Here is a 12842-nt window from a genome sequence, read left to right on the forward strand (position 1 = left end):
CTATCTATTATTCTATCAATCTATTGTTCATTTTATTTGCTCTGTCTATCGTTCTATTGGTCTATCATTCTATCTCTCTGACCAATATCTATCTAGCTATCTAACTGGTCAGGATAGATGGTCATGTGGACTAGCAACTGGTGGACCTGGTTTTTACATGGTAATTCATCTTGGTTAAGTTGGTTAGAGCTGGTAGATCAGCATAAACCCATCTACCCAGTTCCAAATTGCAGCTTGACCACATTATGCTGGTACGACCTATTTTTTACAGGAAGCTACTGACGCTGAGGTTTCAGAGCCTTCAACCAGTCTGCAATGGCATGGAAATGAATGCTGGTCTTTGTTTTGTTTTCCTTTTTTCTTCTCTTTTCTTTTCAACCTTCTGGACCAGGTCACTCCCCAGAGTGATTGACACTTCCTGTCTGTGTTGATACCGGTGTCGTTGCTAATGGCGACAGGCTGACCCACCATCTGTAGCAACCATACAATAGACTGAATGCACAGTTTAGTGCTCATATTGTGGTGCACTTTCTTTCTTTTTTCTCTTTCTTTTTCTCTTGCACACAAACACACAGAAATGAATGTCTGTGATTCATTTATTTGTTTGTTTGGTGCATTTATGGTGCCCCTCAAGGCACAATGTGTTTGTCTTGCATCACAAATAGAGATCTGGGGGTTTAGACGTGAGCTTTTAACCCACTCGTGAATTGTCTTGGAGAAACGCCACGATTTGTAGAGACAAAGCATAAAGATACAATAAACATTTCAGGGAAGCTGATAAAAGACCCGCTTTGCAAATGCACCATGTAAAATACATTTACAGAAAACTCTGTTATGTCTTGCCATGGAAAAAAGGATGCTCATATCTCCTGTGTTTGTATTGAAGTGTGGTGTGTATGTGTGTGTTTTGAGGGAGCAACACTTTAGCTTGATTCATGACCGTGTCCAATAACTCAGAGTGGCAAGGCTGCCAATGACGGATGCATTAAGATATTTTGTAACTGTTCTCCTTGAGTTTCTGCCCATGGGAAAAAAAATCAAAGAACATTCTCTTTCGTTTCTCCTGTGAGTTTTTCTATTTGTGTTGTGTATACATGTGTATATATATATTTTAGTGCTGTCAAATTAATGCGTGAACGCACGTGATTAATATTTTTAGTTTAAGCTCCCTTTTGCGTCTTGTTGTGGTTGAATATTTAAATTGTCAAGGCTTAAACTTTCGTGATGATACAGTGCTTGCCCGTCAACTGTTCACGTTCATGCATTGTTAGAATTAATAAAAATGTTACTGGCCAACTGGGGAGTGACACCATTTCATATACTCGCCAACGCAAATTCTAACTCGCATTTGGCACTTGGCGAGTGTTCATTTTAGGCCCTGTATATATATATATATATATATATATATATATATATATATATATTAACACTCGCCAAGTGCCAAATACGAGTTAAAATATATATATAAATGTGTGTGTGTTTAAATATATATTTACACACACCAAGTTCTGTCATGAAACTCTAGATGGCGCAGGCTGATGGGTCCTTAACGGAAACTGATGATATTTACATCGTTAACTACACGGCACAAGGTGATTGGTTCATGCCACATCTGCAGCCAATGAGCTTGCTGCTCAACATTTGTAGACTCAACTGTATAGAGCTACGGGTAATGTTTGATATTTGTGCTGAAGCTGAAGTACCCAAAAACCTAAATATTCTGGTCAATAATTAAGGCTGGGTCCCACCTTTAATGGGATTTTTTTTACTTGTTGAATGTCCACCAGGTGGAAATAAAGGTTTTTTTTTAATGGTGCACCTCTCCTCATGTGAACAAACCTCTAACCCCGGGTTTAAACAGAAGTGATGCTTGCTTTAAGCCCTAACAAGAGTACAAGACTGACTCGGGATGAGTTGATGGAGGCCGGAGGCTGTGGGAGTCTACAGAGGTCTGGCATGATGTTTTGCCAGGATCAGAGAGCCCAGGCTGGGCAAGACAACAGCAGGATTATGCATGCCAGCACACAATTGCCTTCCCACTGTGAAGAGGAAGTGGGCAGCATCTAAACCGTGCTATTTCTTGAAAAACCTTTGAGAAAGAAAATCTTTTACGATACAAACAGATTCATGGACTGAGCTGTAAGGGACTCCGTGTTTGTAGGCATTTATACACCAAACCTTCCACCAGATCCTTTGTCTGAAAGCATATTGGCTTCCTTTCATTTGAGTATCAGTTTCTTTTAGTATGTGTGTGGGTTTGTCTTAGTTTTTGCTTGTGAACGCTCGCCTACCTCCATGTAGGAGGTTCTTGGTTTGTCATCTGTCACCTGGCTGTAACAGCCAGCAAAAACTGCACAGCTCTAACCTGCAGATACAATTACGAGATAGACTCCCATGATTCCCGGCAGAGATGTAAGTTAACGGTGGTCGCACGGTCAGGAACAGAAAATTGACCTTCCACATGTTGGAAATGAACAAAGAGGTATAGAAAGATGCTATAATCTTTGATTGAATTGACAAGCTGCCCATTTAACCCATTAGATGAGATCAAATTAATTTCCAGCGATTAATCGACTGTGCAGGCGCAAATGAACCGATTGTCTCATTCATTTTGATGCACTGGTAAGCGCACCTCTCTTTGTCCTTGCGCTCGTCTTTGAATCAGAGCAGGTGAGTGGCCTGCTGAAATGTACACTGGTTATCCCTGTCCAATCTCTCAGACAGTGGCTTGTATTTCGCCCTTGGCTACAGCGAGTCGAATCTGCAGAATCTATTATTTACTGGCGGCTCTTTGTCTCTCTCACACTTGGTTTGTACTGAAGACATTCTGCCTGTAATAATGTAGATTGGGGATGTCAGGCATTTAATCTACTTGGTGGCCCTAAATAATGAAAACAAACCTAGTTGAGTGATTTGTCGGTGCGATCTGTCTGTTTATCCATATGTGTATCTATCTGTCATTCTATTAATTTCTGTGTCGTTTTGTCTATCTGCTGTTCTGTCTGTCTAGGCTATCTGTCAGTTGTTCTACAGTATCTGTCTATCTATCTATCTATCTGTCCTTCTCTCTATGTCCTTCTGTCTAACATTCTGGGCCCTATTTTAACGATCTAAGCGCATGGTCTAAAGCGCTGGGCGCAAGTTTACTAAGGTCATGTCCGAATCCATTTTGCTAGTTTAACGATGGGAAAAATGGTCGGCGCGCCCAGCGCATGGTGTAAAAGGGTTGTGCCTATTCTCTTAATGAGTAATGGGTGTGTTTTAGGATTTACGTGCGTTAAACCAATGAGAGTCTCATCTCCCATTCCCTTTAAATGCCAGTTGCGCTCGCGCTATGGCAGATTTGCTATTTACATGACGGAATTTGATAGTGGGAAGACCGAACGTGTCTTCAGAGCGCAAACGGAACTGCTCATGCGCGAGGTAGAGGTGCGAAAGCAAACCATCTACGAGACAAGCCTGATTCCACCATATCTTTATGTACACAATAATAATCTTTTACATTGTAATCCTTTTATTTAAAATATTTGGCATGTTTGTGTGCTGGTGTGCGTCCCTGTGTGTGTAATAAGCAGAGTGTACGCGCATTGTGGACCCGCCTATAGGCGCACATTACTAACGCGCTCTTTAAATAACAAAAAAAAATATTGCGCCATTGACTTTAGACCAGGTTTCAGTTGGTCAATGGTGCAGTCTATTTCTGTTGCCTCAAAATAGTACCGTGCCAACAATGTGCCAGAACACACCTCGTTTTCAGACCAGCATGCCCATGGGCGCAAATGCATTTGCTATTTAAACAACGTGCCGCAGGACGTGAAAATGATAACTGCGACGGACTGAAACTAGCAAAAAACACTTGCATCCCGCTTGGCGCTGCATTGCGCCGGGTGTAAGATAGGGCCCAATGTATGTTTATATATTTATGATTCTATCCATCTTGGTTTTCTATCTTGAGGTTTGATCAGCCAGTACGCTGAAAATGTATTACATCTAAAAAAAAAATGCTTGTCTTTGAAAGATTCATGAAAGCGATCTGTTGAGAGTTATTTCACTGCTGTTTACGTCCTGTAAAAACTGGTAAAACTGCTGTACTCTTGAAAACTGCAGTGATAACTAATGATTTTTGTGCTTAACGTACAACACTTAAATGCTAGAGCCACCACATTCAGGTTAAGGTCAGCACAAATGTTTTTCTGTTTTGTTTTTTTTGCAATAGGACATCAAGATTGAAAGGCTTGCTCTGAATATTTTGACCTATCAAGCCTTTGATAGGTTATTTAATTCCTATAAACTGAAAAAAAGACTGAAAATGCACTAGCAGGCTTTGGTAGTTTGATTTTAATTAATTTTGACATGACTGAAATGATAATGAATCCACCTCTCTGTGTCTTTTTCTCTGTTTGTCCTTCAGGATGCTGGGGGAGCTCCGCTTGAATGCGCTCCAGCCTCTCCTGGCTGTGTGTCTACTCTTCACCCTGGAACACAGTGAGTCATTCTCTCTTCAATCTGAGCGTTCATCTACTCTTATCTGTTCAGTCGTGGGAAGCACAGTTGTCAATCAAATGCACTGGTTGATTCAGTAACAACTTTTTCAAATTTCAAAAGTCCGAAACCAACAGCTGAATTAGCACTTTTTTCTCTCACAGTGGACAAAAAGAAATGCAACCTACCCTGTCTATCTAACAGTCTGTAGTTCTGTCTGTCTGACTATCTATCTATCTATCTATCTATCTATCTATCTATCTATCTATCTATCTATCTATCTATCTATCTATTTAACAGTCTGTGGGCCCTATTTTAACAATCTGAAACGCAAGTATCAAGCGCGAAACGCAAGTAACTTTGTGGGCGGGTCTTGGGCGCTGTTGCTATTATACCGGCGGGATAAATGACTCTTGCGCCCTACGCAAATCTAAAATGGGTTGGTCTGAAGTAGCTTCATTATTCATAGGTGTGGTTTGGGCGTAACGTGAAATAAACCAATCAGAGCGACATCTCACATTCCCTTTAAGAGCAGGCGCTTTTTCCATGGCGGATTGCTATTATAACGGCGGATTTGCCAGGTTCACAGCCGAGGAGAGCAACGTTCTCGTCACAGCCGTAAAAGACAGAGAAGTTACACTGGGGATGGGAGAAACCCACCCAAATTAGCTTTGGTTAAACAGGTGTATAATAATTTGGGTAAATGTGTAAGCTAGATTTATGCCTATTTTTTCACATCCTCATGGACACAACAATGATTTCCTCGTGTGTTAATATTTTTCCTTGTAATAATGTATGGTTTTATAAAAATGAGAACTGCTGCGTCTGTGTGTAGATAAGATAAGCAAAGTGTATGCGCGTTGTGCACACGCTACATTGATTATGGCCAAGCATGCGCCCTTAAAATAGCATATGAATAACATGCGCAATGCGCCACTTACTTTAGACTAGTTTTTTCCTGGTCAGTGGCGGAATTGTTTTCTAAACCTGCAAAATAGCATCAGGGAACGTTTGCGCCGGAACACGCCTCCTCTTTGCGCTGAACCGCCCCCGGGAGCGCAAATTCATTTCCTAACCTCCCGACGTGCGTCTGTGGAGGGAAAAGTCTGCTGTGCGTCGGGTGCAAAATAGGAATGATACATGCGTCGGTGTACAAAGTCAATTGCGCTGGGTGCAAGATAGGGCCCTGTCTGTCTATCTATATATCTGTCTGTCTGTCAAAGAAACCTCAGACTGCTAGTGCATTTTTTTTCTTTTCTTTTTTGGTGACCTACCCTATTGAAAGAGCTTGTCGTTTGTAAAGAGACTCTGTGTTTTCCCCTCTGCCATGTTCCATAAAGGGATAGGTCACCTAAAAATGACAGTTCCGTCATCATTTACTCACCCTCATGCCATTTTAAAATGGTATGACTTTGTTTCTTTTGTAGAACAAAAACTGTTTTTCTTTGTCCATACAGTGAGGGATGTTGTTTTTGGACCCCATTGACTTTCATTGTATGCACAAAAAGTTCAAGCATTCAAAATATCGTCTCTTGTCCTCCACTAAAGAAGGAAAGTAATGGAGGTTTGTAAATGATAGCAGAATTTTCATTTTTTGGTGAACCATCCCTTTTAAAAAAAATTCTCTAGTCCTTTCATCTTGTGGTAATTACCGGCGCACACCTTTCCCTGAACATTCACTGATGAGCCCTTTTGGACATCGGTTATAAATCCCCCTTGGCTGGATTCTGCCCTCCGCTGCTGCTTCCATCTGCAGTAAATAGAGAGTGCGTAAGGAACACTTTCATCTGCAGAAAGCCTCATTTCCTCACATTGCCACCTAAAGACTTGTCATCACTCACTCTAATGCCTGTATTGGCTCTCAGTGGCGGTGATACCGTGCTCACGTGCCATAAAAAACGAAGACACTGATGCAAAGCTTGTGCGGGGCTGAATCCTATACGCCGTCTAAAGCCTTTTGTACATGCAAAAGCTTCACGCTCAGCTGTGCGAGACCAGGTCCCAAGTAAAACTTTGGCAAGGCTGTGTTGCAAGCACTATTTCACAGACCGGCCTCCTCTGATTTCAGACGACACCAGGTTCTTATCGGGCACTTGCAGGGTTGCAGGCCGAGTCTCTCGGTCCCTGACCTGCTCGCTGCCATCTGCACCAGTTGCTTGGTGTCTGGTCTGGCACTTGAGGTCCACCGCGCACTTTTCTTTTCTAGTGTCAGCAGCAGTGAGCGAGATAAATAGAGGCTGCTCATAATAATATGCACAAAGATTTCCTCGCACTCTTAGCTTCATTCTCCATCGAAACCCCTCTCAAGGGATGCCCATGGTGTAAATAAGGAAACTGTCCATGAGTGTTAAAGATTTTTTTCTGCTGATTCCCTTCTCTCATCATCTACTAACTAGGGTAAGGTTGCACCAGTCGTCCATCATGAAAACTATTTTAGTAATATTTGGTAACATTTGTTGTTTAAGTGATGTTTTTTAATACGAAAGTATTAAACTATTGAGAAATTGTATCTAAGATTAGTCAGGAGCAATACATTAGTACAACAAAGTGGAAAATTCAATAAATAGTATATTTTTATTTGTTACGTAATAATTTGTCGCTGTTGGGCGGAAACCTTGTTTGTCCAAAACCGCTACTTTTCAGGAAATAGGAAAAGTTGATATTGTGGATTTATATATGGTCAGACACTTGCATGGGTCATTATATTTTTTAAAATTCTACCAAAATCAATCAAATTTTTTTTACATGAAACAGTTGAAACCCTGAAGTGTGTAGTATAGATAAATATTAATACAACAGACTGTATGGAAAGTTTTTCTTTGTTTATTGATTTATTTATTATTTATTTAATGTGTTTTGTGCGTAAGGAACACTTTCATCTGCAGAAAGCCTCATTTCCTCACATTGTTTTTGTCAAATACTGTGTCCGGATCGGATTCAGAACGATGATCAAAACTTAGATGGAATAGATCGAGTCCATCAACACCCCGAAGATTCACCGTCCTGGGTCGACGTTTCATTCAAAAATGATTTATATGCTGTTAATGTTTGATGATCGTGTTAGCTTAGCAATGCTTTTATCGCTTGTTTCGCTTGTTTTGTATCCGGAGAATCTGTACACTTTCACAAGATTTGTAACAGCGCCCCCTACCGTATAATAGTGAAAACATGGATTGCCGCAAAATTGCGTGTCGCAAAATTGCAAATGTGTAACGTATATATGGACATAATTAGTGTACATTTTGTCTAAGATCTTGAATCATAAAGTTTTTTAATGTACAGTATTCAATCAGTCTGCTATTTAGTTTCAAGTAAGTTTAATGGTACAATTCTCATGCATAAGTTACGCAGATTCTGCCACAGTCTATGTGAGAGTTGGCCACACTTAAGTTAGCATCCCCGTATCACGCTAAATAAATGTGCTATTACCTAGCAGAGAGCAGGAAATGTAGTCAAGCCTCTGGACTCAGAGTATCTTTATGTATGTGTGTGTATTTGAGCAAGAGACAGGAAGGAAGACAGGAGATATTGAGCTCAGACACCCTGGGCTCGGTTAATATTCATGGCGCTGTGAATATGTCGGGAACCTCTGGGGGGTTTCCGGGGGAGAGCATCTCATGCGAGACGCTTTCAGAAAGGCAATGTCATTACGACGGCCTGCGTGCGCTTGACACCATATAAGCACACCTGTTCGTTTTTAATCCAGTGATTCCACTTCTCAAACACCGTTTTGGAGGAGGCTGTATCTGCGGTGGCAGTGGATGAAAGACACCATTGGAGGCCCTACTTAAGAGTGGGAATCAAACAAGCAGCCCTTATTCTGTGGAAATGATGCATATGTAGATTTTCTTCAGGGCTACTGGCTCCTGTTGCGAATATTTTCGCGAGTTTGTCACAAATGCTTTGGATATATGAATGTTTCAAGCTCAGTGCGTGCATTGCGATTGCTTGTGCAATTAGACGCCACAGGACAGTCTCGGCCTGTGGTTAGGTAACTGAAAGAAAGAGCAAAGGGAGAATACCGACAAAAATGGGCAGTTTGCCAAATGGTGGCCTGTAAAAATGGCCACGGCACTAAAGAGAAATCGCAGTACACTTACGGATTCTTCATTGCATTAGCTTTGTATCTCTGTTCTCATGGAAACCATTAAAGAGCGTCCAGTATTTAACATTAGCAGTCAAATTAACATCACTGAAGGCTGTCTGTCTATTTTTCAAGGGAAGGCCATGTAAAGAATTCGGTTCATATAGGGTCTTTCAATGTATTTCTTTGCGGTACACACATTAGTATAATCCTCCTGGGACCCAAGAATAGACTTTTGTCCACTGTAGTGGACATTATATTTTAGTGAATTTCTCTGACATCATACATGTCACATGACACAACCTGGGTGTCCTGTAAAGAGCACATTCAGGACTTTTCAGAGACACCAAATATTTGGAGGTTTCACCATGAAAACAACTTCTCCTTGGTCTTTAAAAATGTCTGACATTAATTTAGTGATCAAATGTAGCATTCTTATGGAAATATGATAATATATTTTAATTATAATTTAAATTGGACTACTTTTCAAATTGTATTTCATAAAACAACATCTCAGGAAAATGTTAATGGGTTTCAAATAAAAAAAATACTTTCTGTTACAGAACAGGGCAGTGATTTCAAACGTGTCCACTGTAGAGGACATCAGGACTTAAATCATGTTTATCAGACATTTTGTGAGAGACAACAAGTGAATATGGAAATAAATTATACATCAATATTCCTATGAAATATTAGATATTATTATTAAAATGTTGTCAATTATTACTCCAATTATTACACTTCTTTTTTCATTAAATGTTGCTCCAAGAACACATTAATGTGCAAATTAGATACAGTGTATAGATACATTGCATTGAATGGGAATATTAATTTATGGCCATTTTACCCACATATTGCATAAAGTAAAATGGTGTATCAATTAATTCCGTTATTTTCTTTCATAACATAGTTGAGAATCATCTTTATACAAATTTTGGTTAAAAAAAATTCTGAAAACCCAAAATTTATTGGTGATTGAAAAAAAAATCCCATTGTTTTTGCCTATACATATAATTTCATGTCATTTTATTTTTTAAACAACTTAGTCCTGGCATCCACTACAGAGGACATAGCATAACGTATGAATAAAATATTATTTTTCAAAAATGTTTTTTTACCATTTGTTTATTGTGCTCTAAACAATGTGATGACATGGAAAAAAGCTAAATTCAAAAAACTTTTTTTTTCTGGGTCTCAGGAGGATATTATTGCAGAACACAAGCTAATTTATTATTCTGTTAGCCGTTAACTTTATTTATTTGTTTGTTTATTTTAATAATAATAATAATAATAATAATAATTATTATTATTATTATTATACACATGAGTATAATATTGCAGAACACAGGCTAATTTATCATTGTGTCAGCCGTTAACTTTATTTATTTATTTATTTATTTATTTAAAAAAATAATATTATACACAATAGTAAAATATTGCAGAACACAAGCTAATTTATCACGTATTTATTTATTTTAATAATAATAATAATAATAATAATTGTCGCAGACTTTTTTTATTTTTTTATTTACCTTTATTTTACCAGGAAATAATCCCATTGAGATTCAGAATCTCTTTTTCAAGGGAGTCCTGGCCAAGACAGCAGAATAATAGTTCCATTTTAAAAATACATATACAAACATTTAACAGAAAAAGACATTTTGGCAATTTAACATCATCTCAACATAATCACCAGCAGCACTCAGTAACAGTACATGTGCATTTTAGTACTCAAATATTTCTTTATCCTCATTTTAAATTGTGTCATTGTCGGTAAATAGTCAAATTTTAGCTTGTTCTGCAATTTATTAGCCTGGATGCCAGCCGAACTTAGCCCCGCCCACAAAATTTTTAGGTCGGGAAGTTCGGTCTGGACTCGATCCGTTGAGGAGCTATTATGCCCGAACAAAAATTGTTCGGACCAATCAAATTGTCAGGGGCGGTCTTTATACGATGATGAACAGATGAGCAACGGTAACGTAATCATCCACGTCATCAACGAGCGCTTGGGTTGAATACAAATGACTGCCGCTGGAGAATTGAGATTTTACGAGTTCACGCTTACAAATAAGTCAGATAGAATAAATGCATATTTGGCGTGCTGTCTGAGGAGAGGGCTCGGGCTCGGGCTCGGTATTCGGCCCGAACCCAAAGTACTCCCCCCGTATTCCTGGCTGTAGAAAGAACAAGCCGAGAGTGAGTGGAGGGATGCTGAAAACTGTCAAGGAATGTTAGGTGAGTTGACAGAGTGAATAATATGCTTCCTCTCATGCTGATAGTGTAGACATTGTGTTTGATGACAAGTTGATTGGATTGATTATGTGAACGTGCTCCTGCCGAACTTTGTTTCTGAAACATCATGTGTAAATTCCGCCATCGCGTCTGTTATAGAAGATATCGACAGCGCATTAATTTTAAAAGAGGAACAGAGAACCGCGATCAAGGCATTTGTCGATCGGAAACATGAATGAAAACTTACTCCGTTGCTCTGATTGGTTGTAGGTCTATCCAATTGAGTGCAGAGGCATTTTCTTTCCTGGTTCGGTTGAAACATGCCCTATAATCAAAGCTCAATGGACCAGTATCAGACTCACATTCTGACTAGAATCTGAGTATGACGACGTCAGGCTAGCAATTTATACCAGGAAAAAGGTGCAAAAACTTTAAAACCACTTTCACCGAAGACAGTTCGCATTCGTGGGATATCGTACATGATTTGCTCCTATGATCTAAGATTACATTTCCTGGTAGTGACTTTAAGAGTCAGAAGAGAGCATAAGTAGGGAGGCAGTTTACAAAGTATGGCCTTAAAAAGAAAAATATACCAGTGACTTGTTCCCGGTGCATGTTGGACTCCGGCAGGGCTGCCCTTTGTCGCCGGTTCTGTTCATGATTTTTATGGACAGAAAGAATTTCTAAGCGCAGCCAGGGGCCGGAGGGTGTCAGGTTTGGGGACAACACGATTTTGTCTCTGCTTTTTGCAGATGATGTTGTCGTGTTGGCCTCATCAGACCAGGACCTTCAGCATGCACTGGGACGGTTTGCAGCCGAGTGTGAAGCGGCTGGGATGAGAATCAGCACCTCCAAATCCGAAAAGGGTGGCTTGCCCACTTCAGGTTGGTGGAGAGTTCCTGCCTCAAGTGGAGGAGTTCAAGTATCTTGGGGTCTTGTTCACGAGTGAGGGAAGGACGGAACGGAAGATTGACAGACGGTAATGCGGTCGATGTACTGGTCTGTCGTGGTGTGATTTACCGGTCAATCTACGTTCCTACTCTCACCTATGGTCATGAGCTGTGGGTCATGACCGAAAGGACAAGATCCCGGATACAGTCGGCCGAAATGAGCTTTCTCCGCAGGGTGGCTGGGTACTCCCTTAGAGATAGGGTGAGGAGCTCGGTCACTCGGGAGGAGCTCAGAGTAGAGCCACTGCTCCTCCACGTCGAGAGGGGTCAGCTGAGGTGGCTCGGGCATCTGTTCCAGATGCCTCCTGGACGCCTTCCCAGGGAGGTGTTCCGGGCGAGTACCACCGGGAGGAGACCCCGGGGAAGACCTAGGACACTGGAGGGATTATGTCTCCGGGCTGGCCTGGGAACGCCTCGGTGTCCCCCCGGAAGAGCTGGAGGAAGTGTCTAGGGAGAAGGAAGTCTGGGCATATTGTCCGGCCCCGGATAAGCGGAAGATGATGTATGCATGTACAATAGTAAAATATTGCGGAACACAAGTTATTTTTAATAATAATAATTATTATATTAAATAAATTAAATTCTTATTTTCTTGTCTCATTGTTATTATTTTTATTATTATTATTCTAATTCTTATTATTATACACCATGAATATGCAGAAAACAAAAACAAATTATTTGGCATGGCATGCCTGTAGATATGTAGCCACTGCTCTCTCTCTCTCCACACTAAAGAGAGACGGCAGTACACATTCTTTCTGACGGTCATTATCTTTTCTACATTGGTGGCCGCAGCAATAATTAAAGCATGTTTAAGGAAGTAGGTAACGCGACATTCGTAGCTTGCATTAACACCACCGAATGCCGCCTGTTATTTTTAAGATGAAGGTTGTGTGAAGAAAGTAGTTGGCTTTTTCACTTAATAGAATCAGGCTCTTTTTGGTCTTTTTAATGTCATTTTATTACCTTTTTTATATCTGACTTTTATGTTTTATCATCATTAATTGCGGTGTTCCTTTCGGACGGCGTGGTAATGAAAGGCCCATTATTTTATAAAATCCTCAAATATCACTGTCAAAGGGATTCAAGGAAAT

The 12842-nt window shown here is 40.2% G+C and overlaps 1 protein-coding gene across 1 annotated transcript in view; it reads left to right on the top strand.

Moving 5' to 3' along the window:
- ncanb (neurocan b) overlaps window positions 1-12842 on the top strand; it is a 115916-nt gene that overhangs the window by 24288 nt on the left and 78786 nt on the right. Inside the window, exon 2 of the mRNA XM_079890079.1 lies at window positions 4412-4485. Within this exon, the coding sequence (XP_079746205.1) occupies window positions 4412-4485 (74 nt within the window). The remainder of the gene's footprint in view (window positions 1-4411; window positions 4486-12842) is intronic.

Source organism: Squalius cephalus (genome assembly GCF_949319135.1).
Source record: "Squalius cephalus genome assembly, chromosome: 13".
Lineage (NCBI taxonomy): Eukaryota > Metazoa > Chordata > Actinopteri > Cypriniformes > Leuciscidae > Squalius > Squalius cephalus.